The sequence below is a fragment of the Zootoca vivipara genome, chromosome 13 (assembly GCF_963506605.1).
Source record: "Zootoca vivipara chromosome 13, rZooViv1.1, whole genome shotgun sequence".
Classification (NCBI taxonomy): domain Eukaryota; kingdom Metazoa; phylum Chordata; class Lepidosauria; order Squamata; family Lacertidae; genus Zootoca; species Zootoca vivipara.
The window spans coordinates 26,124,137-26,149,322 of NC_083288.1; the positions used below are offsets into that span (position 1 = coordinate 26,124,137).

General features: G+C 41.5%; 1 protein-coding gene across 4 annotated transcripts; it reads left to right on the top strand.

Moving 5' to 3' along the window:
• Positions 1–252: 252 nt before the first annotated feature.
• Positions 253–24,760, top strand: MED1 (mediator complex subunit 1). 4 transcript variants are annotated; one of them, XM_060281508.1, is made up of 18 exons: positions 253–489; positions 1,910–2,062; positions 2,957–3,066; positions 3,751–3,829; positions 5,033–5,087; positions 5,757–5,889; positions 6,654–6,682; positions 8,646–8,717; positions 9,246–9,320; positions 10,055–10,128; positions 11,271–11,360; positions 12,210–12,321; positions 12,600–12,724; positions 13,698–13,816; positions 15,691–15,892; positions 16,498–16,593; positions 16,711–16,816; positions 19,034–24,760. In XM_060281508.1, the coding sequence occupies exons 3-18, from the start codon at positions 2,977–2,979 to the stop codon at positions 22,305–22,307; spliced, it is 4,731 nt and encodes a 1,576-aa protein (XP_060137491.1). In that variant the 5' UTR covers positions 253–489; positions 1,910–2,062; positions 2,957–2,976; the 3' UTR covers positions 22,308–24,760. The 4 variants fall into 4 exon arrangements, with proteins under 4 accessions (XP_060137491.1, XP_034991358.1, XP_034991359.1 ...); XM_035135467.2 differs by having other exon boundaries at positions 1,967–2,062; XM_035135468.2 differs by lacking the exon at positions 1,910–2,062 and having other exon boundaries at positions 19,034–20,976; positions 21,146–21,371.
• The last annotated feature ends 426 nt before the right edge of the window (positions 24,761–25,186 follow it).

Genomic DNA, 25,186 nt, shown 5'->3' on the forward strand with positions numbered 1-25,186 from the left:
CTTGGTCCTTCTCATCCTTCGACAAAAGTCTTCCATGTTTAAAGCAAACGACGACAACAAAGCCCAGCTATACGCGTGAAAGAGTTAAAAAGTGCGTCCTTTTAAAAAGCGGTGGAAGGGGGTCGCGCGCGCGCGTGTAGCTGTGTCCAACTCTCGCGGGAGGTACCCCGAGACTTTGCCGGTTGGCCGCACCGCGAGATTTCCTTATGAACTTCCTCCCCGCCCCTTGTCCTTTTTTTCGAATCCCGCGAGAAGAAGCGCAACGTGGTCTCGCGCGGCCGGCGGCGGGATGGCGGTTGCTGCGGGGTAGCATCTCAGGCCAACTGCTGCTCTCGCCCCGGCCTCGCCGCCTCCTTCTCCTCCTCTTCAGAGCGGGAGAGGCCCTCTCCCCCCCACCTCCACATGAGGGAGAGTGGAGGGGGGCAGCTAGCCCCTCTCCCGCCCCACCACGCTCCTGAGGGATGAAGGCGGCCCAAGGGGGCGCCGAGGGTGAGTGACGGGGGTGGGGGTCAAGATCTCTCGCTTTTCTTTGGCAAATGCTGCGGGTGAGGGTGCTCTCGAGTTACATAGGAAGACCAGGCCCCTTAGACGGAGTGGGAGCGGGACGGGAGTACGAGCGGCGGTTTGTAGATTTCATTAAGGTGCCCCCCCCGCCCGCCCAATCCTTTGGGCTGCGGAAAAGCATCGGAAGTTCTCTGGCGAAGAGGTCAGAAGGGCCTCACTGCTCCTCGTTCAAAGAGAGCTACGGCGCAGGTTCATGAATCGCCTCCTTTTCCTTCAATGGACTGGAGGAAAGAGCTTCCGGGAAGACGTCGGACCTCATTCATGAATTCTTCTCTGGGAGTTATGTACAAATTGGAGTTAGGGAGTTTAAAGAAGCCCCCCTTTAAATGTATCATCCAGGGGTGTCGACTTGAATAAAACTATTATTATCACTATTATTTTTATTATAAAATATGGGGGTGAGGGTGAAACGCAATCAGTCACAAGATCCAGCACATGCATGCCATTTGAATGGCGGTACCTGCCAACGGGGGGGGGGGGCTAGAAGACTGCTCCTATTGTACTATCTGCAAAGTATGCAAGAGTTGAATGCTTCTTAAGGGGAGGGGGAAACAAGTTTGGCTTGCTTTTCCTTACTTAAGCTAGTGCTCGATCTCTCTCTGCTGCTTGCTTTTAAGGTGGGGGTGAGAAAACTATGGGCCTCCAGATGGTGCTGTGCCTTTGCAGTCCTCCATCATGCAAGAGATGGGCTTTGTAGAAAAGAAGGGGTTTTCATGGACTTAAACCTCAGAAAGGAGCTGGATGTTGTTTCTTTATCATATGCTAACCACCATGTTGAGTTTAACCAAAGGTTCTTCCAGGCCTTTTGTCTGCAAGTAGTGACTAGCAGACCCAGGGATGTGTATGGAGGACATGCTAGAGGGAGTGATCTGTTGCTTTTCAAAACACAGAGTGAAGAGTAGGTTTTTAAGGTTTCTGGTGAGGGTGGACCATAGCTGAGTAATAAAGTACATGCTTTATGTGCATAAGATCTCAAATTCAATATCTAGTATCTCCAGTTAGAAGACCATTAGCAGTGCTTTGAAAGACCTTTGTCTGACCAAAAAATAACATGAGGCTTAGCTGCCCATCAGTAGACAGTAAGTGCCCTAGATGGATCTATATGCTGAGTATAAGACAATATAAGATGATCATCCTAAATTGGAGAAAGATGATATCTTGGTAGAAATGTCAAGGAAAGAAAAAAATGCAGTTGTGTTATGACCTAGAAATATGCTGTCAACACTTGTCACTCAGCAGCTGCCTAAGAATTTGAAACTTTTCCAGCCCTGTAAATGACATACATAATACCCATAATTAAATGGAGATGGTTTTAGGGGTGTTGATACTTTCTGCATTTCTGAAGCTTTTCAGAAAAATAGCGACACCCAAAAAGAAATCATTTCAAATAAAAAATTTCTAGGCTGCCTGCCAACATGCACCTCTTAGTCATTTGTGGGCTTACAGCTTTCCTGCCTTGCTACCTGGAGGTAGTTCTTACTTCACAACAGGCAGTCAGGTGAGTTGCTATTTACAGCTTTGTGTTAAAGGTTACTTAACTTTCCATTGAGAAAAGGAAAGTAAATATACTTGCTACAGCTTTTTTTACAAATCTTTTGCTCATTATGTATGATGCTGCCTAATTTGCTTTCTGAGGTTTAAAAATATTGAAGTAATTGCTCCCTTGCGAAGCCTCCTATGTTAAAAGTGGCAGCAGTGTGCATTTTAGAAGTTACAGCATTGTTGGTTTGCCAGTAGGATAGCTGAAAACAATGCCTGTTTAACCTGCCTTCTTATAATATCTCAGGAAGGGATGCATTACTTAATAATCACACATTCATAGAGACTATTAATCGTAAATATATCAACCCCAGTAGATAGAAAAGTATCAACCTGAGGTCCTTTAACTGGAAACAAAATATTAAACTTTAGGGTTTCTGCTTGTAAACCCACTGAGCTATATTTCCCTTTAAAACAACAACTATTTGAACTCCTCCTCCATTTGATTTTGCCATTCCATTGTTAGCATAGGATTTTAAATAAAGAAAGTTTTGAGGTTAAATAATATGAAGCAGGCCCCTTTTAGCTTTGTTCACTGATGTGGGATTAAGCCCTCTTATTGTGTCCTGAGCTTGATATTTAACTTATGACAGTATTGATCTTTTCTACACCTGTATGTAAGAAATATGGAGAACATAGATCAGTATCTTCCATTGGTTACCTAATGTTGACAGTACATATTGTAAAGAATTCTGGACTGCATGTACCACGGTCCTATTCTGCAAGGTACTTTAGTCTATTCATGGTCACATAGCTCAAGTTAATGTTCCCTGGGGGTTGTGCAGGGAAATTGAAGGTGAACCTGAAATTCAAATATAGCGTATGCTTCACTGACTTGCAATTTTTCTTATAGAAACGGAGAAACTGAATAAGATGAGTTCCCTTCTAGAAAGGCTTCATGTCAAGTTTAACCCTAACAGTAGACCTTGGACAGAAACCATGAAGCTTGTCCGGCAAGTTATGGTAAGGATTTAGCATATTTTAGATGGGAGTACTTGGTAAAATCTCCTTGCACATTTTCATAAAACAGTGATTGTCAAGATTGTCTACTTAGAGACAACTGTCAACAGTAAATTGCCAAGAGATAGGTGTGCATCTTTCACAGAATCCCAGCAGTTACAGAGGATTCTGGGTTGAATTCTATGACATGCTCTCTATTCTGGTAGCACTGTCTTCACTGCTGTTCCATATCAATTGTGAATACTCCCTAGAAGGAGCTTAGCATTCCTCTGCAACTATGCACTATATGGGAAGACTGGCAGTGATGGGCCACAATTGCAAAGAAACTGTCATTGCTGATTCTTTTATCAAAAACCCAGTAACTCTTAGAACACAGAAAGTATTAGTCAAAACAATCTAGCTTTTGAATAATAATTCTTTTGATTGCTATTATTTAGTAGAACAATTCTAAGCTGTCATTGGTTTGAGTTGGTGTGACTCATACAATGGTCTAGCTTTAAATTGCACAAGGCCAGCATCTGTGGAGGGTTTTTTATTTACAGCACCCATAGGAGCTGATTTTCCAGAACAAACAGTAGATGCCTTCAGGAATGCAGTTGAATGCTCCAATGTTTTAGTTATAGCTTTCCTTGCTGAATGTGCATGAACAGTTTCTCTATTTTTTCTCTCCATCACCTTTGAACATAGGAAAAGCGAGTTGTAATGAATTCTGTTGGTCACCAGAATCTTGTCAGCTGCTTAGAAACTTTGCAGAAGGCATTAAAAGGTTGGTAGATGCTTCTGAAACATAAATAAGTGTTTGTGGGTTTGTTTGTTTTTTTAAAAAAAGTCTAGGAGGAAATGACATTCGAATAATCAAGGTGTTTATATGGTTTATACTAAAAGGTAAAGGGACCCCCGACATGGGGATTTGAACCACAGACCTTCTGATTGGCAAGCCCTAGGCTCAGTGGTTTAGACCACAGCGCCACCCGCGTCCCTATGGTTTGTTCTAGATGGGTGCAAAAAATTACTATGATACCCTCAAAGATCTTTGGGCAGCCCTTTGCATGCTTACTCAGAAGTCCTATTGTATTTAATGGAACCCATGGCATTGTATCTTTATAACTGCATTCTTAGGCTCTGTGTTGCTGTAAAACAATGGGTAAGCTGCATACTGGGAATGTATAATGCTCATGTTCAATAGACTAATTGAATCAATTACCACTGTTTGTATAGTCACATTTAATGTTACACACTCCTAACCATTTGGTGCCTGGTTAAAGAAGAAAGATTGTTTATGTTCCTGTTTCAGGCAGTTACCAAAACTTGCAGCCTGTACCTTAGTAATTCTCATTTTTTTCAATGGGAAAAATGGGTAAGCGAAAGGCTCATGTGAGCCGAAATTTCCCACTCAGATTAATGTGTGTTGAATCTCTGCATAGTTCAATATCTTGGTTGTCCACCTTTTAAAACAGCCACTGCTGTGAGGTGGCAATTCTGTCACTTTCTGACATCAATTGTAATCAATCAAATAACTAATTAAATTAGTACAGACACAGAAGTTGCCTCTTATGTACACATCTGAGGGCAGTTCAGGATCAAATTTTTACTCTTATTTCCACAAATTCTGGAGTAAGTGTCTACAGTTGTAGGATGGTCGACCAAGAGGCAGAGTCTTGTCTTTGGGCTGCATCTTTGGAATGTGGCATAAGTTCAGTGACAAATAGTAGTGCCTTGGCCATTGCCTCTACCTCATAGTTGATAAGGGGCTGTGCAGGTGAGCTGGCTTTCTCAGGCAGTTAAAGCTCCAGCTCCCCAGCAGATGGAAATATAAACCTCTATGTCTGCCATCCCCTTTCAGTTCAGATCAACTGTCCATTGATTTCAGTGGGTCTATTCTGAGTATGGCTTGGTTGGATATCACCTATTGGGGCTTGAATAAATTTGCTTATGTACTTGGCTTTAAACAAGCTCGTCTTCCTCCTAGTGACATCACTACCTGCCATGACAGATCGCTTAGAGTCTATTGCAAGACAAAATGGGTGAGTAACTCCCATGTTCCCTGACGATTAGCAACACTGGCTGGGTCTGTTTGGAATTTTAGTCCAGCAATATCTGGAGGGCCATAGGTTCCCCACCACTGAGTAAGATTAATACTAATTGAGACTACAACCAATCACATTTTTTGTATTTTTTTTCATTGTTTATACTACACACTTAAGAATGTAGAAGCCAAGTTTTTGTTAGTCAGGTCCAGCAAATCAAATGTTTGATTTAATTAGACTTAGATTTTAGTTTAGTTCCATCTCTGCTCTGGACAGGTGGAAAGGAATGCTGCCAAATAGCAATCACATGGTGGTTATGTAGAAAGAGAAATGTAAGAGGTATGTACTCTACACGTTGGACTAGAATCAAGATTTCTCATTGGAATTAAAGGGACAAGTTAATCAAGACTTACAGTACAATCCTATCTATGGCTGTTTAGAACTATTGAAGTCAATGTGACTTACTTCCTGAAAGCAAGGTTAAGATTGCAGCCTCAGTAAAAATTCAGTGCTACTAACCTGTATGCAGCCCATTATTATCAAACTTGAGCCTCCAGGGGAGACCAGGATATAAGCCTCCAGCCAAACAGATTAATTGATGTGCTATTGATTGGTATTTGATAAAGCTTTTCATGTGTGAATATCTTTTTTCTCCTTGTGTGTAAGTCTTGGATCTCATCTTAGTGCAAATGGCACTGAATGTTACATAACTTCAGACATGTTCTATGTGGAAGTCCATTTGGATCCTACAGGACAGCTGTGCGATGTTAAGGTGGCCCATCATGGAGAAAACCCTGTGGTACGTAGAGTATGAAGGTCACACCAAATTTCTGCCTTCTACTTTTTGTAGAAACATGTTTTTACAGCCCACTCTGTTCTGAGAGCACAGGGCAGTCTGCAGTATGTATCAACCCTGAGCTTAACAGCTTCCTAAAATTCAGATATCTCTTCTACTGCATTTAGTTTTACACTTCTCCAGAAAGGAAGTGATCTATTCAGCCCAATTCCCTTTAAGTCCTCTTAGCCAGTCCTTTGTAAACAAAAAAGTCACAAGCTGCCACATTTTCACATTCTACCTACTCTTTCAAAACCAAGGCTATCATTTCCCAGCCTTTAATAAAATGTTGGCTCCCTCAGTAGTAGGGAGAGAAGTCAAAGCTCCCTTTGCCCTATTACTAGTGTGGTACAAACAGCTTGCTAACCAAGTTAGTACCATTTGTAATTCTCTCCCCCTCCGCAAACTTATTTTTTGTTCTTTGTCGAAGCAGTGTAAAGATTTGAGATCATTTTTTAACTTTATAGTCTCATTCTTCGAAATGCTTGTAGTCATTTCTAATCATCCTTACTTATCACCCAGTGTTAGAAACACTGGATTTCTCTGACCTGCCTTCTGCATTGTCCAAAAATCCTGTAGGACTGTTTAGGAAAGTTTTTAGGGTTTTGTACCTGCATGAAGCTGACATTCCCTATAGTCATGTACAATTTAAGCCAGCACCATTGTGCTGAATAACTGCAACAGTTTCAAATGAAGTTGTGGCACACATTTTTTATTTTCCCTTCTAGAGTTGCCCAGAGCTGGTGCAGCATCTAAGGTGAGTACTAAGTCTCTTTCATTACTGGCTACATACCTTCTCCCTGTGCAGTTCTGTTGTATGGCTACAGTTTTCCAACAGTTGATAACCATTTCTCCATTTCCTATAATGTCTCTTGTACAATTTATATACAGCATTCTGGATTTATTGTGGCTTACTCATCCACCATATTGGCTACTTTAGAACATAGAGTACAGATCTCAACCATAGTGCTTTTCAGGAATTCTGTAGGGTGAGGTGAAGATTTTGGAATGAACAAGAATTGAAGACCTGGGTGGGGCATCAGTGTTGCTTAGATTTAACAACAAACAGTGGGTGTATATGAGCTGAGGATATTCATCCAGTTTTCAGTTTCTGGCCCTTTTAAAAAACAGCATAAATAGCCCATATCAGAGACCATGAAACAGAATGTTTACCGGTATTTACTTGCTTTTAAAAAAGGCCAATATCCAGACAATATGGAATTTTTAGGGGCACCTTAATCAGGGTTTTTTCCAGTTCTCTTTTCCTGTTATAAAGCACCACCCTGCCAAAATGAGCCTTTTAAGCATGCAGTTTTCCTTAAGTTGTAGTATGTTGCTCCTGCCTTTGTGGGCTAATTAGCTATGACTTGAGCCTTGTAGAGCTGACCCAAATCTCTCACAACAGGTGAAGAGTATGTTGACAGTGGTGCAACATAAACCCAATATATATTCTGTATTCATTGAGCTGGTTCAAACAACACCAAGTCGGGTTTGGTGTTATATGAATGGGTCTTATGATAAGGCCCTCCATCCTCCCCATGTGCTCTCCAATTCATTGAGTTACTTCTTCCCTAGTACAAACCATAGTTTGCTGTTACCACCAAATTGTCAAATAGCTGCTTGTCTTGCCCTCCAAACAGAATTGTAAAGCAGCTTCAAGCTCATGTTTGAAAGGTCCCTATTTATCCATGAAGGTCTTTGAAATGCATTGGATAAGTCACTGTAACTTGCACATTTGGGGTTTTTAAAAACGTAAGATTTCAGCAGAAGGTCTTTACTTCCTCTTTGGAATTATATGAAGACTGTTCTCATCCACTGAGGAGAGGCCAACTCTTTTGCTCCTAAGTAAGAAGGCAGGATTGAGTCTTTAATAAGAAGTTAGGAGTGGCATCACTCTGTACATAGGGATCACCAACATTTTTCAGCCAGTGAGCCCATTTGGAATTTTAAGAAAGCACTGTGAATGTTAGTTATGAAATGGCTACCGGAGGGGCATAGTCTAGCACAAAATGGCTGCTGGGTGCGTTTCTAGGAGAGGCTAAGCCAGTGCAAATAGGAACGGAGGGGGAAGAGCAAATATCTCTCATGCATTGTGAATTTTTGAAGGGGTGTTTTCTGAGACCTTTGGCAGATGCCATAGATACTGGCAGGCACATTGACATCATCAGGCACTGCATTGGTGAAATTGTCATATAGGTCATTTCTCTTCTATGAGGAGAATAGGGTTGTTGGCAAAAACCTAGGCCTCACAATAATTTGTTTTGTTCTAAAGATTTCTCTCTTAGAAATTTTCCTTCAGAATAGTGGTTTCAGGGCTATGAAAGTCACATAGGAAAAAGTCCTCTCAGAGAGTTTTGAGAAGGCCCAGGAGGACAAGTAGCCAACAAAGAGCACTGAAGCCTACATGCAGCTTGAGAGGGCACAGCACCATAGGCAGGCAGCTTGGGCCATAACTTTTCAAAGTAAGGCTACTGAAAGGGAAGCTTCAGTACGCAACCCTCTAGTATGTTGTGTGTGTGTATGCCTCTCTATTTTTCTTTTGAATTGTATTATGCATTTTGGAATTTTCTGGAGGAGTGCTGTAGTAGAATGTGCTTTTGGAGATAAAATGATGAAATGGACTCCTTTCGCCATCTCTCTTAGGTGCATCTAACTGTAAATATCTCTGGCATGTATGATTCCTCCAGATTCTCTAAAATTGATATGTTTTTCTTTCCCAGAGAGAGAAATTTTGAAGAATTTTCTAAGCATCTGAAGGGTCTTGTCAATCTGTATAAACTGCCTGGTGACAAGTAAGCATTCCACTATATGTCATAATTTCTGTGATATGGCAGCACCTGCAATCACATATTTGTTAGAGCATTGCATATAGTGGTTGAAACCTTGCCCAATTGTATGTCTACCTGCTCCTTTTCTCCTTAACTTTATGTGCCACCCCCATCCCTTTCCTGCATTACCACTGCATTACCATTATCTCTCCCAACTTCGAAAAAGGAAGCCAAAGTAGAACTGCAGTATTTCTGACTCTAGAAAGAACACAAAAGGGGCTAAAATCAGCATCTTTTTAAAAAGAGGAGTTGTGCAGCCAAGGTTGGATCCTTTGTGTGCATTGGAAATTTTAGAAGTACTTCCAGTCTTAGAATGTTGTCTTCATTTTGTCAAAAAGGGATTTTTTTATAGGAAAGCTACCGGAAGGAAGTCCCAGTGAGTTCAAAGAGACCTACTCCCAGATTAATGTGTATAGGGTTGCCAGATCAAAGCATCTTTTTGTCTTTTTTCCTGTACCAATTTTAAAATAATACTTTATTTTTTCTCCTTAGCAAACTGAAAACCAAAATGTACTTGGCTCTTCAGTCTTTGGAGCTTGATCTTTCAAAGATGGCAGGGATGTACTGGTAAGAGAAGTTTGCCTTACTGAATGAACCCACCATGTGCCTGTTGATGTCTTAAGCAGCAATATTGTTCAGGAAGTAGAACATTGAACTTGGAAGGAACTGAGTTCAAATCTTACTTGAATCACAGATCCACTATATATTCTCAGGCAAGCCACAACATCTTTGCCTCAGTTCCATCATTTGTAAATATAGCAGATTATGATCAAGTTTATAGGGCTTCCATGAAGATGAATGCAACAAACACAGCCAAACTCAGTGTACCTTAAAGCAGTCTATAGAAATAGATGCTTATTAATAAAGAAGCTTGTATATTACAATTCTTTCATTTGAATTGCTATTTAAGTTTCCAAAGGTAGCATTATGGAATCCAGAGTCTTAAAACTGAAAGAAAAAACAAACAAACTCAACAACTACCTTTGGTTTTTGAGGAACTGGGGTTGAAAGATTGGCTGCTAAAGTCCAATGAGGAGGTGATACTGTATTTCAAGGCTCCCAGATCCAAGTCTAACTGTCTGTCCTGTGACCTACACTATCAATATGGTAGTAAAAAGGGAAAATTTGTGTCAGAAGGAAAAATGGGTTCCTCTTTTTAATCTTAGTGTTGCAAACCTAAAAGTTCAGTTTGGGCATGTTACAAATTCAGTCTTAACAATCCAAAAGATTTATACTATGGCGGTCTTGGGTCTTAATTCTGCACCAGCTTATCGTAAGTCTATGATTCTGTCTGCTTGTAGGCAAGCCACCAATGCAAGCCCTTTGGACAAGATTCTGCATGGCAGTGTTGGCTATCTCACCCCAAGGAGTGGAGGTAGGCGATTGTATATTGTGAAAGAAGAGGGGTCCATTTTACAATACTGCCCATTTTCCCCCTTGAAAGATGACTTGTGAAATGGTGCCAGACTATTTTTTTTTTGTTAAAAGTGTTGAAATACCCACCCATATATTAGCCCCTTATGGAGCTCAGCCTATCCAGTATGCCATAAGCAGAGAAAAGATGCATATTGGAAGACTGCTAGCTACCAAAGCAAACAGCTCCATAAATGCAAGTGATCCACCTCTTAACAGAAAAGGCAAAATATTCTCAGAATCTGCAGCCAAAGTGTTTTCAAGGAAAATTCTTTCCCAACCCCAGGTATAGTTGTCAGCAGGACCAAGAACCTTCAGAGCTTCTGAAGACATATTTGGTAAATTAGGTATACATGAGCCACATCATAAATTACTGGGTTGTTGGGTGGGGTTTTTTTTTTTTTTGCTCATAGCCAGTATAGGACTGTGGCTTCTCTGTTGATTCCAGTTGTTGGAATCCCTACTCTATGAAGTTGCTTGATGATACTAGGAAGGCAATTTTTCTCATGGGATTGTTGTAAGAATAAAAACAAAGCTACATATGCCACCCTGAATTCCCTGTAAGAAGGTCATAATATGAAGGTGACATATTCTCAAGGCTGAGCCACATCTTAAGTGACATGAGAGGAAAAGGAATGTAGTTGATGACCTTTAGTTTCCCACGTTTATTGAACTGTTCCACCAAGACACTATTTGAAGCAAAAAGCCAGCTGTTTGGACAGAATTTATTCTGTGGTAGAGCAGCCATGTCAATCCTGAGTTTTGTCTACAACTCCCCAAAGTCCCAACCAGCATAGCCATTGATCAGGGCTGCTGGGATCTGTAAGTCATAGTGATGGGTTTCTGCTTCACAGATAAGAGAATGAGATTTGGGACAACATGGAACTTCATGCAAAAGAGAATAGAAGGTGGTGTGCAGTCTGAAAAATTAATCCAAAAACCCTAAAATTTGTGTATCTTTGTCCTAAGAGCTGTGACCTTCCTAATTACATAGAATGCTAGGTGGACATAATCTTGTATGTCCAGATCAACACTTAGGCATCACTTCTGACCTTCCCATTCCCATTGTGTTCCCTTTCCCATTAACAAGCTTTCTTCTTTCAGGTCACCTGATGAATCTGAAGTATTATGTTTCACCCTATGATTTGATTGAGGAAGGTACTGGAGCTCCTATTATTCTGAATGAGAACAACGGTATGTTTCTAGACATGCTTTCTGCTTCCAAATGTGCATTCTGAACACACTTTGGATTATATTGAAGGTTTTCTTTGAACCCCAAGCAGGAGATTTCTTTTATTTTGGTATAAGGTTTATTTGTGTTTTACTAAGTATAGATATTCCTGCCAATGTTTCTATATTGAAATAGTATATTATATAGTCAGTTGAGTATTGACAGCTTCTTATATTCCAACACTCTGATGTTTATCAACAAGCACTCCTATTAACATTCCTGTGGATTATTAATTTTTCTAGACTCCAGGCATGTCTTGATTAACAGTGAGGCAGTTGAATAATGAGTTCAGATGACTGTAGTAGTAGTAGAGTATTTTTAAAGAGACAATGGTTATTAGTAGGAAACATAAGCTTGTACTCCCTGGTTTTCTGGTTAATGATTGTGAGCATGATGGAGTATCCTGAAAATTATCTAGCCTAAATGTCAGTACTTGTTTGCACTTGTTGCAAAGACTAAATAGTAAACAGCCAAGTGACAAATTGAACCAATTTGTGTTTTTCCATGCCTGGACCAACTTGCTGCCACTGCCCCCATTCTTCTTCCCTCTTATTCTGATTGCACCACACCTGATGGTCTTTCAAATTAGAGAAATGGAGTACAATAGGCCCTCCCTCAATTTTTAAAGTACTTATTCCTTAACGCAGTTGTAAGAAACTTATGGCCCTCCCAATCAATTCTTTTCAAGGTTTTAGTGCATAATGCTGATAAGCAATGCATAACATCCAGTTTATTACCCATTGCTGTGCAGTGGGTTTTTATTTTTATTTAATACAGCTGTTTGAAAAGTTAACACTCACTTCCGCTTTCAGTTCCTCGCTACCTGGGTATGAACATATGTGTTACAATTGAGGGAACGCTGACAATGAACAAACTTCCAATTGCCCCTCTCATTATGGGATCTCATCCGGTGGACAACAAAGGGTAAGAAACAGGCACTATTTGTTGGTTACTTGTTGATGGTGTTTTACCATAATGAATTAGAATGATTCCATAAGGTCATCCAAGATGGACAATGCTTATATTAGTTTTCTTCACCAGTTGATAACAGATTAATGGCATAAATTAGTTACTCAGAACTGAACAAAGGCTTGTTGGAATAAAAGTATATTTACAGCCTTCCTAATGTTGTTGTTGGTTTTTTTTAAAAAAGTATTTGCATGAACCCAGACGTAATACTATTGTAATCTCTTCTTCTTTAGGACACCTTCTTTCTCCTCAATCACCAGTGCCAATAGTGTTGATTTGCCAGCTTGCTTCTTCTTGAAGTTCCCAAGGCCTATTCCAGTTTCTCGGGCTTTCATTCAGAAACTTCAGAACTGCACAGGTCAGTCATGTCTTCAGATAAGCTGTTGATAGAGTTTTCCTAGCATCAGTGACATATTTGGTGCCATAACCTGACACCTAGAGGGCAGCAGTCAAAGCATTTTAAATTTTGGGTTGATATGAATATATACCTGCAGCTTCAGACTGTCTTCCTCTTTTTTTAAATAAATAAAAATCACACAAAGTGCCTAATGTTAATCATGGAACTGATTAACCCAAATGATACAATTGGGGAAAGGCAAGAACTCAGAGTAATGTTAAGCAGAGTCTTGTATTAATGAGAGCACATGGATGTCTTCATCCTTTTCCCCATATCCCTACTGACCACTTAAAAGCTAATCTTCTCAATCTGTTTTTGTTACCAGTTTTTTGTGTTTGTTTAAATCCAAGCCAAATCCTTAGAGACGTTAATTTTTCAGTCAAACAAATGGCGCAGAGCAAGCAGATACAGGAAAACATGTAATTTGCCTAATTGGGGAGGGACCAGTATATGGCTTTCAATGGCACAGAGGTTGGATTACTCTCAGGCCTTTTAAAATTGCCTTTAATGCTACTATTCTTCTCATTCATCTTCACACAGATCAGGGGGGGGGGGATATCTCACTCATATACTTGTTTAAGATCCTGCTGCCTATTCAAGATTCCTAGTGTAATTTATTTAGTGTTCAGGTATTTGAACCCATCTCTCCCAGGTGCAGTACTCCATAAGATCACACTGATTTTCATGTTAACTCCATGTCAAGAATTTCAAAGTTCCTAGCATTCAATATCCACATTGGAATATATTAAACACAAGTGGTTTCTGGATAACTGATTATAGAAATTTGATGCTGCAACAAGCATCTCTCATGTCAAGTTGTAGTGAAAATTATTAAGATCCCCTATAGTGCAAATACAAGTTGTGGGTAACAGCCACATGTATTTTATGAGAGGACAAATCTGTGGGTGGTTATAGTTTTTCTTTCTTTTCTCAGGCATTCCATTGTTTGAAACCCCTCCAACGTATGTCCCCTTATATGAGCTTATCACGCAGTTTGAGCTATCCAAGGAAGATGACCCTGGACCATTGAATCATAATATGCGTTTTTATGCGGTAAGTTATGAGTGGGGATTTCATAAATCACCTTCACCCACAGAGTGTGAGAAGATTGGTAAATTCTAGGTGCACATTCAGCTAAATATCAGTAATTTTAATACAGGATCCTATATATAGCTTTTCATGATTAGACAGGTTATACGATCTGACTATAGAAAATCTATGTTCTCTCATTGGAATACTTTACATTGTTAGAGAATTTGTGGTAGGTTTAGATGATTCCTTCAGTATAAATTATGGTGAGGTCCCACCATTGTTCTTTATCTTGAGGCTTCAGGGAAGAGTATTCATAAAGTACACATTAACTGGGGATTTGCTACAAAATAGTGCAGTGTGTTTCCACCCCTTAACTAGAGCACTTCTATTATAGGCTCAAGCTTTCTTGGAACAGGGAATCCCATGGCTGTGGTTCCAGGACACCTTTTTATCTTCCCAGTTATTTTATTTATAAAAATATTTACATCCTGCTATCTCATAAAAAATCAAAGCTGTTTACAGCCATATCTGTGTATAATGAAAACACTTAATTTAAAAGTCAAAGACCATCAACTAACCATTATGGAAAGTTGTTTTCTTAATTGCCTGTATAGACCAGGGCCTCAGCAGGATCTATTGAGAAAACCCTGAGGATAGACTATCCTAGATGGCATTCCACCCTTGTAGGGGAGAGTTGTTGCTGCAAGTCCAAACCTCAACAGGAAGTAGTCTGACCATGACAATGGGGGGAAATCTACCCCTCCTATTTCCAGACCATCACCCTTTCCACCGGGAGCAAAAGTCTAAATCTAGGGTATGCCCTGCTCTGTGTGCTGGACCAATGATCACTTGTGAGACCTATACGAAGCCATTTTGATGGCCCCACTTTGTTTCCTAACTGATAGATGCTCCACCACTCAAGTTTGCTTTTAAGAGAGAATATTATTGCGAGGAGTGCAGTAGAGAAACTGAACCTTGGACTGAAAGGAATGAAGGCAATTCCTGTTCTAAGAACCTCATATGATATGATTAGTGATCTGCAAAAGAGGATTTTTGGCATTATGTATTGATAATAATTTCAACTGACTCTTCAAAAGACAAAGTAATTATTCTGATATTGCTAAACTTATACTGGTGTCTAGAAAAAATATATCATGAGATGGTATATAATGAGATCTTATTTTAATCCCAGTACCAGAAGATTAAGGATTGACTAGGCAAGCCATATGGGACGCGGGTAGCGCTGTGGTCTAAACCACAGAGCCTAGGGCTTGCCGATCGGGAGGTCGGCGGTTCAAATCCCCGCGGCGGGGTGAACTTCCGTTGCTCGGTCCCTGCTCCTGCCAACCTAGCAGTTCGAAAGCACGTCAAAGTGCAAGTAGAGCACTGCAACCCCAGAGTCGTCCATGACTGGACCTAACGGTCAGGGGTCCCCTTACAGTACCTTTACCTAGGCAAGCCATATAATTGAGCCCCAAAGAGAGCAAATACAACCTAGCGGAGTTTCCCAAACTTGGGTTGTTTTTGGACTACAACTCCCATCATCCCTAGCTAACAAGGACCAATGGTCAGGGTTGCTGGGAATTGTAGTCCCAAAACACCCAAATTTGGGAAACCCTGGCCTAGCATAACACTGGTTCCTACCTCTTTTAATGTGGACACACAATGCTTTTGTTGTATCTGTATATTTGTTTTTGTTAGAGCCATTACTCGCCTTCCACTGCCACTAGTAGGACTTTTTGGGAAAGGGTGGAATAAAGTATATGATTAATGCAGTTTTGTTCTTCAAAAACAGTAGTTTGGTTTTCCTCTCCTGGCTATGCATGATTTTGTAGCACCCATCCATACTTTACCAAGTAGTAAATGTGAGTTTGTGTGTGCCCCCTCCATAACAGGCTTTGCCAGGACAGCAGCACTGCTACTTCCTCAACAAAGATGCCCCCTTGCCAGATGGACGAAGTCTTCAGGGAACTCTGCTCAGCAAAATTGCTTTCCACCATCCTAGTCGGGTTCCTCTCATCCTCAATTTGATCAGGCATCAGGTGGCCTACAACACTCTGATAGGCAGCTGTGTCAAGCGAACAGTCTTAAAAGAAGGTGAGTGCTACCCATTGTACATTGTCTGACGTATTTTTAAAAAACATATTGGTCTCTATAATATGTCATTCCTCTCCAGATATTGTTAGGTTTGAATCACTACAGCAGCTGACTCCTTTGGCTTTTCCTCCAATTTATTTCACTCGCCTAGGAAGATCAGTTTCTCTATCCATTTATGTACGGTAATACTTTCACTCTTAGTATTGTTGCTTCAGGGTTTCCATTCAGTTAGTAAGGAAACTAAGCAAGAGTATAAAAAACAAAAGAAGGCAGGCCCTAAAGCAAACTGCTCACATGGCAGTTAGCAGGCAAAGCCCACAGTGCACCAAACTAATATTTATTTTATTGAAATTAATAGAAGACTTCCTCCCACAGTAAACTTGAAGCAGCTAACATAATAAACATAAACTTTGAAAATATTAGGTTAGCTGTTACCCATCCCATGTACCATCAGATGTTTCCTGGCCTACTGGTATTTTTTCATGTCTTAGTTGAGCTGCAAAGAATAGTATGAACATCTTTCTCTCTTTCCCTTATTTTATCTATAGGGTGAACATAACTTTTTAAGCTCATGGCCTTTGCTAGCAAGCTCTTTGTCTTTCCAGATTCCCCAGGCATCCTGCAGTTTGAAGTTTGCCCTCTGTCGGATTCCTGTTTCAGTGTGTCCTTTCAGCATCCTGTAAATGACTCTCTAGTTTGTGGTAAGTTGCTGGATGGAGGGTTTTAAGAGAGAAAAATGTATGTATAAACAGTCATTGAATGAAGATGGACACATTTTTTATTTACTGACCTCCCTGTGATTCCTCTGTGTCTTTCAGTGGTAATGGATGTGCAAGATTCTACACATGTGAACTGCAAATTGTATAAAGGGCTCTCTGATGCACTCATCTGCACAGATGACTTCATTGCTAAAGTTGTTCAAAGGTATGTCATACTGCTTAAGCCAGAATAAAAACTGATCTTTGAAGACAGTGGTTAAATATAAACCTGGTAACTCAGAGGCCACTTACATTAAAGTTTTACCAAGGGAAAAATAATTTTACAGTAACATTTTCCTACCATCCTTTTTATATTTTTCTCTAATGGTGACAGCAGTAAAGGTCTACACACAAAAAAAATTTCTTCAGTAATGAGAGCCTACCCCAGTCAAGGGAGGAAAGTTTCTGTGCTAATCCTTAAAGCAATGGCATCCTGAACCTTTTTGTTTTCCTTTTTTTTGGGGGGGGAGGTAATTGCTTTAAATGTTTGGGACACATGCCTTCCATCACACTGCAGTCACTATCTTCCCTTTCAGCCAAAATTAACTTGGAGCTCCTGTTTTCCATCTCGACATTTCACTTTCTTTTATCTATTTATCTACATATATTTATAACAAAATATAGGTAAAGGTAAAGGGACCCCTGACCATTAGGTCCAGTCGTGACCGACTCTGGGGTTGCGCGCTCATCTCGCATTATTGGCCGAGGGAGCCAGCGTATAGCTTCCAGGTCATGTGGCCAGCATGACAAAACCGCTTCTGGCAAACCAGAGCAGCACATGGAAACGCTGTTTACCTTCCCGCTGTAGCGGTTCCTATTTATCTACTTGCATTTTGACGTGCTTTCAAACTGCTAGGTTGGCAGGAGCTGGGACCAAGCAACGGGAGCTCACCCCGTCACAGGGATTCGAACCGCCGACCTTCTGATCAGCAAGCCCTAGGCTCAGTGGTTTAACCACAGCGCCACCTGGGTTATAATATAATAGATGGCAAATAAAAGTAGAAAGAGGCAACTAGAACTTCTGTTACCTTTTATGTCCAATAATCCTCATGGAGATATGTGGCACTGCAGCAAGTCCATCCTTCTGTGGTTTTCTCAAAATTTCTCATGCCCACACTTTGACAGACCTTACCTATCAACTCAGACTATGCTGTCTTGGATGGTGTACTTTGATATTAAAAGCTCTCTGCAATTTAGAGTTGGATTTAAGGTCAGCTGCTGATTTCTAATTATTAAAGGCATTTGGGCTCCCTTCTATCTTTCAAAAGGAAAAGGCTCAGTCCTGTCTTCTGTGGGTTGCTTTTACTGCTGGGGATAAGGAGCTTTCCTCCAGAAGCAGAAGTTTGACACAGCTGCTTGACCATGCAAAAGTGACATAAGGCTATTTTGTACACTTTGTGTAGGAAGAAGTATATGAAGCATGTGCACAATTTATGAAAAGTGCATGCACTTTATATTTTACAGCTTGCATTTAGCTGTGGTTAACCAGTGACCCCCTGGAAAATAGGCATGTGTTTTTTACCCATGGTGGTCTTTATATGTTGTGCACACTTTCATGTACTGTATGCTGAAATGATACATGTAGAATTTATGTCTTCTGTTAACTGGATCTGAAGAATTGTGTTTTCTATCTCTTCTGGGCCTTCAAGCCATCTCTATAGTCTTTAGAGAAAGGAGTAAACTGAATAAAATAACCAAATTTATCTTGATGTGAATAGAAATGATTTATTTGAAGTTCAGAATTTGGGTTTCATTAATGTGCATAGCCATGTATGAAAGGAGTGCCTAGTTCTGTCTGTCCTGTACTTTACTTTGTAATTCAGGGGTGGGTAACCTATAGACCACCAGATGTTGGACTTCCCAACTCCTTTCAGACCCACCCCACATAGCCGATGGGAGTTGTAGGACATCTGAAGGACTGCAGGTCCCACATCCCTCCTGTAACAAGGCCAGTTCTTCAGTTTAGCATTTTCAAAATGTGGCATATTTACTTAGGCCATATTTACTTGAACAGGCTCTTCAGTTCAGCAAAGCCTTAACATGCTTTGATTTTGTCATGTTCTTGGAATAAGAAGATAAAGTAGGAACTCTTTTACATTCACCTATTTATTCATGAGAACTTTAGTGAATTGAGTAGGGCTTCCTTACTCCTCAGTTGCTACTTTGTTGTGGTGGTGGAGAATTCGCCTCTAGAAAAAATAGCAAAAGTTTATATTTCTGTATATAGTGTGCCTGAGTAGTACAGAAGTGAGGCTCACTCTGTAGAGGTGCACCTAACACTGCTCATAATTGTTTATAATGAGTACAGCTTTTTAGCTTCATGGGGGAACTTACTGCTGGCAAGGATGACACTAAACCAGCTTTTCTCCACCTTGCCTTATAGATGCATGTCAATACCTGTGACCATGAGAGCCATCCGGAGAAAGGCTGAAACAATCCAAGCAGACACACCAGCCTTGTCCCTCATTGCTGAGACAGTTGAAGACATGGTGAAAAAGAACCTTCCCCCTGCCAGCAGCCCAGGTTATGGCATGACCACCGGCAACAACCCAATGAGTGGCACCACCACCCCAACCAACACTTTCCCGGGGGGACCCATCTCCACGTTGTTCACGATGAGCATGGGTATAAAAGAACGGCATGATTCAGTGGGCCATGGGGAAGACTTCAGCAAAGTGTCCCAGAACCCTATCCTTACAAGCTTGCTACAAATCACAGGCAACGTGGGCTCCACTATTGGATCCAGTCCCACACCTCCACACCATACCCCTCCCCCTGTGTCATCTCCTGCAAGCAACACCAAGAACCATCCCATGCTCATGAACCTGTTGAAGGACAATCCAGCTCAAGATTTCTCAACGCTGTATGGAAACAGCCCACTTGAGAGGCAAAATTCCTCTTCTGGCTCCCCAAGGATGGAAATGGGTCCAGGGGGCAACAAGCAAAAGAAGAAAAAATCACGTGTCCTGGTGGAGAAACCCAAGCATCAAACTGAAGATGACTTCCAGAGAGAGCTGTTTTCCATGGATGTTGACTCTCAGAATCCCATCTTTGATGTCAATATGACCACTGACACTTTAGATACCCCTCATATTACTCCAGCTCCCAGTCAGTGCAGCACTCCACCGACAACGTATCCACAGTCTATACCTCATACCCAGCCCAGTATTCAGAGGATGGTTCGGCTCTCCAGCTCAGACAGCATTGGTGCTGATGTGACAGATATCCTTTCTGACATAGCAGAGGAAGCATCCAAGCTACCAAGCACCAGTGAAGATTGCCCTCCTATTGGAACACCAGTAAGAGACTCCTCTAGTTCAGGGCATTCCCAAAGTGCCCTGTTTGATCCTGATGTCTTTCAGTCTAACAACAGTGAAAACCCTTACACTGATCCAGCTGACCTGATTGCTGATGCCACCGTGAGCCCAAACAGTGACTCTTCAAATCAGTTTTTCCCTGATGGAGTTGATTTCAACCCTGACCTCCTGAACAGCCAGAGCCAAAGCGGTTTTGGAGAAGAGTACTTTGATGATAGCAGCCAGAGTGGAGACGCTGATGACTTCAAGGGCTTTGCATCACAAACGATAAGTACTCTGGGCGTGCAAGTGCTGGGGGGAGATGGAGGGGAGAGTAAGTTCAAGGCAAGCAGCCAAGCGGACACAGTCGACTTTAGTATTATCACTGCTGCCAGCAAGGCTCTGGGGGTCTCTGATGTCATGGAGCATCATAGTGGAAGCCAGAGCCCCTTACTGAGCACGGGAGATTTGGGGAAGGAAAAGTCGCAGAAGCGGGTCAAAGAGGGTAATGGATCCGGGAGTTCTTTAACGGGCCCTGGGCTGGATGGCAAGGGTGGAAAACGCAGTCGCACCCCATCCAGCGATGGGAAGAGTAAAGAAAAGGTCCAGAAGCGGAGGAAGGTGGAGCCAGAAGGCAAATCTCCCTCTCATAGTTCGTCTACCAGGCCTTTCACCCCACCAGCAAGCACAGGCGGCTCGAAATCTCCTGGAAGTTCAGGCAGGTCTCAAACACCCCCTGGGGTAGCCACTCCTCCCATACCCAAAATCACCATCCAGATTCCCAAGGGAACAGTGACTGTTGGCAAACCTTCCCATGGGCAGTACACAAGCAGCGGCTCAGTCTCCTCTTTGAGCAGCAAAAGTCATCACAGTCATTCCTCCTCCTCCTCTTCCTCCTCCTCATCGTCATCCTCGTCCTCTTCGTCTTCCTCATCGACCTCGGGCAAAATAAAGAGCAGCAAGTCGGATGGGTCTTCTGGATCCAAGATGAGCAGCAGCCTCTACTCGGGCCAAGGCGGCTCTGGATCAGGTCAGTCCAAAAGCTCCACCCAATCAGTGGGAAAGCCCGGGTCCTCCCCCATCACAAAACACGGCCTCAGCAGCGGCTCTGGAGGTACCAAGATCAAACCTCAAGGGAAGCCTTCATCACTTATGAACCCTTCCATGAGTAAACCAAACATTTCTCCTTCTCATTCTAGACCCTCGGGCGGTTCTGACAAGCTGGCCTCTCCGATGAAACCCGTTCCAGGTACTCCCCCGTCGTCTAAAGCAAAGTCCCCTATTAGTTCCGGTTCTGGAAGCTCACACATGTCTGGGACTGGATCAAGTTCAAGCATGAAGTCCTCTTCAGGGATGGGATCCTCCAGTTCCATGTCCCAGAAGCCACCCCCTTCTTCAAATTCTTCAGCGGGATCTTCATCTTCCTTCTCGTCTGGCAGCTCTTCCATGTCTTCGTCTCAGAATCAGCACGGGAGTTCAAAAGGCAAGTCCCCAAGCCGGAACAAAAAGCCATCTTTGACAGCTGTGATTGACAAACTCAAGCATGGTGTAGTCACCAGTGGCCCTGGTGGGGAAGACTCAATGGATGGACAGATGGTCCAGAGTTCCAGTTCCTCAAGTCACTCCATGTCCTCCAAACACAACCTCTCTGGAGGTGAATTGCAGGGGAAGCGGGAAAGGAGTGACAAGGAGAAATCCAAAGTCTCTGTTTCAGGAGGCTCCTCTGACTCTTCCAAAAAGGCATCTGATTCAAAGAATGTTGGAAGCACTGGAGTGGCCAAGATTATCATCAGCAAACATGACGGTGGCTCTCCTAGCATTAAAGCCAAAGTTACCTTGCAGAAGCCTGGGGAAGGAGGTGGGGATGGCTTAAGGCCTCAGATGACATCTTCCAAAAGCTATGGATCGCCACTAATAAGTGGGTCTACTCCAAAGCATGAGCGCTGTTCTCCCAGTCACAGTAAGTCTCCAGCATATACCCCGCAAAACATTGACAGCGAGAGTGAATCGGGATCATCCATAGCAGAGAAATCCTATCAGAACAGCCCCAGCTCTGATGATGGAATTAGGCCTCTTCCAGAATATAGCTTGGAAAAGCATAAGAAACACAAAAAAGAAAAGAAGAAAGTAAAAGATAAAGACCGGGATAGGGATAGGGATCGTGACAAAGAGAGAGACAAAAAGAAAACTCACAGCATTAAGACGGAGAACTGGTCTAAATCTCCTATCTCTTCTGAACAGTCTTTGTCTATGACAAGCAGTGCCATTCTTACGTCAGAAAGGCCATCCAGGCCTAGCCCTGATTTTTTGATTGGGGACGAAGATGAGGATCTCATGGATGTTGCCCTGATAAGAAATTGAGAATATTTAGCCAAGGTTGGCAGGTGGGGAGTGGGCTGGGCTAAATGTTTCATTTAGTGTTGTTTTAAAAATGTTTTTAAAGTTGTGAGTGCAAACAACACCCTTGTGGATTCAGGTAAAAACAAGCATTTTTCTTTGGCTGTCCTTTTTGACAAATGGAGCATAGTGAAAAAAATATTCTTCAATTCTTGGAAGTTTACGTGGACTCTTACACATGCATACTTCCATCTAATCAGAGTCTCCACCACAAAGAATTGATGCACCAAGCTATTTGGTGCAGTTCTGTCACTTGTCCCAGAGTTACATGCCTGTGGACTTGCAAGATAGAATTGAAACTTGGGCAGATATTAAACATTTCATTTGTTTTACTTCACATTTTTAGGAACATTTCCATTCTGGAGAGTATTTTTAGTGTTCAGGATTTAAGCTTGTTTGGGTTTTGTTATTCATACTCTGAAATTTACACCAAAAATTAATTAGCGGAATTGGTTCAGTGCCTGGTATCTCCCCTAGTTCACAAGGTGCTGACTGCCATCTCCTATTAAAAATAAAATCTGAAATGGAACTGTTCAGTGGATAGCACCAGTTGGGCCCTTATGCAGGTGGTGAAGTATTTGACATAGATGTGTTAACATCTTTTACAGCCATTTCACTTAATCTTTGTATTATAAAATTGATTTCTTTACTTCCATGGAAACTGTTGGCTTCCGTGCATGTCTCCTGTGTTACCACTGGGTAGTATAAGATGGAAACTGAGTGGGGAAGAAGAAAGTGAGGATTTGGTGCTGTGAGTGTAGATTGTTAAGACTTTTCAGCCCCTTTAATTTTGAGGTAGGTTGAAAACCCAGCTAGGAGAGAATACTGTTAAAATAAGTGGGAGTGACACTTTTTTCCCTTGGTGAGTGTAGTTTGTTGGCATGAGTGTGGGATCAGTTTCCTCCTTGGTATAAGATCCACTGCAGCATGGCTCCTTTACATACCACTCCAGAAAAGTAGGAACCTTGAGGTCATATGGGAGGAATCAGGAGTGCAAGTACTTCCCTTGGCAGTTGTCTCAAATCCTAGGCAGAGTGAAGTGGCTGCATCTTTGACTCCTCTCACATGACTTCAACAGTTACTGGAACAGCATACTGGAGCAGCTCACAGGCCAGTGACGTAATATAGGGTTCGAGACCTGTTAAGAAGGAGCCTATAATGTGTGAGTGGTCAAAATATATGCTTAGTGAATGTGCACTTCAACTCCCACCTAGATGCAAGGAAAACATTCTAGAATTTTTCCATAACAACATAGTACCAGATAGAGATGGTATTGTAGTGGATTAAGATTTGCCATTAGAATTTGCCTTGCTGTGTTCCATTGAAGGCCATGAACTATATGCATATCACCCTCTGTCTTGCACCTTGATGTCTTGTTCTCTCCAGTATCGTCTTCACATGGAACATAACCTGATACTCAAGAGAATAGGGTAGCACCTGGTCACATAGAATTCCACGTGGTATACTAGAGTATGCAGCAATAATGGGGAACCTGTGGCCATCCAAATGTTGCTGGACCTATAACTGCAGACGACTTGGGTGTGTACAAGGTCTTTGAAACATTGAGAGGTTTTTTGTGATAGCCACATCACAGAATGTAACTGTGTATGTTCAGGCCACAGCAGTTCTCTTTATTATGATGGTTTTTACAGTATTCTTTTCATTTAGGGAAGCTGGGTTCTGAGAAAAGCAGTGTGCAACTCAAAATGAGAAGCTTTATTGTTTAAGGCTTTGGACATCTTGCTGCATCTCAGCAGCAACATCTGAGTGGTGTTTTCATGATGGAACGCACAATATAGTTCTGGTATCCTCTAATTGGAATGGAATTGCTGAAAGTATTTGGAGGATGAAGGCTGTGAGGAGCAATGTAATACAATTCTTAGGTATGGACAGTGTCTAAAATATTAAAAGATGTAATGGCTCTTGAACCATGAATTCTACCAGATCTTTTAGAGGGGTTATTCTTTGGGTCCCAAAGTTAAACAAGCATTGAGACTGTCTGTTTTTCAGTGGACATCCATCTTGGCCAGTAGTAGGTTTTTTAGTTATGCAAAAAGGTTCTCCAGAATAAAAACGAGCCTTGATCCAGTGTATGACAGGTGCAGAATTTGCTCATGAATGGATTCCCTTATCAGTCATAATGGCTCTTTCCCTGGCACATATGAGGGATGAGGATGATGCACCAGCCTTCCATTTCCCACAAATGCTGAACACTCAATTATATGTGGGAAGGAGGGGAGAGATTAGGTTTATTGTGGCCTATGAGTCCTCTGTGTATAAACTGGATTAAGTTACTGTATATTTTAGTTCCATGGAAGTCTAATGTCTACCATGCTAACAGGTTCCAAAATTGTGTGGTTTTTTTAAAATCTTATCCAAGCAGGATGTTAATAAAGTTCTACTTTTAATACAACATACCTTTTATTGTCCAGCAGTGATGGTTTTTTTCATACAGAATGAAGAAAGATAAACCATTCAAAGAATAGTTCCACAAATTAAAATTGGGAATACACATACCAGTATCACACAATCCTTTTCTGTGTTAAAATATCTTGTTTATTTGTTCACAATACCCTACATCTTTCAGTATTGTAAAGACAAACAGAAAATAGGAAAGAATCAAACCTATTAATCTCAGGTGAAGGTACTTCACCTGAGATTAAGATTGGTTCTTTTCATGTACATGGTAGGTCCTTTACTCTTAATTTGTGAACAATTGTGTAAATACTGCTTCTGTTGACTGAGGAGGTGGGGAAGGAATAGACTGCATTTTAAGTTTTTTGATGGTACTTCAAATAACATGTTTGTTTTACATGCAAATAAATTTTGTTTGATAGAAATGT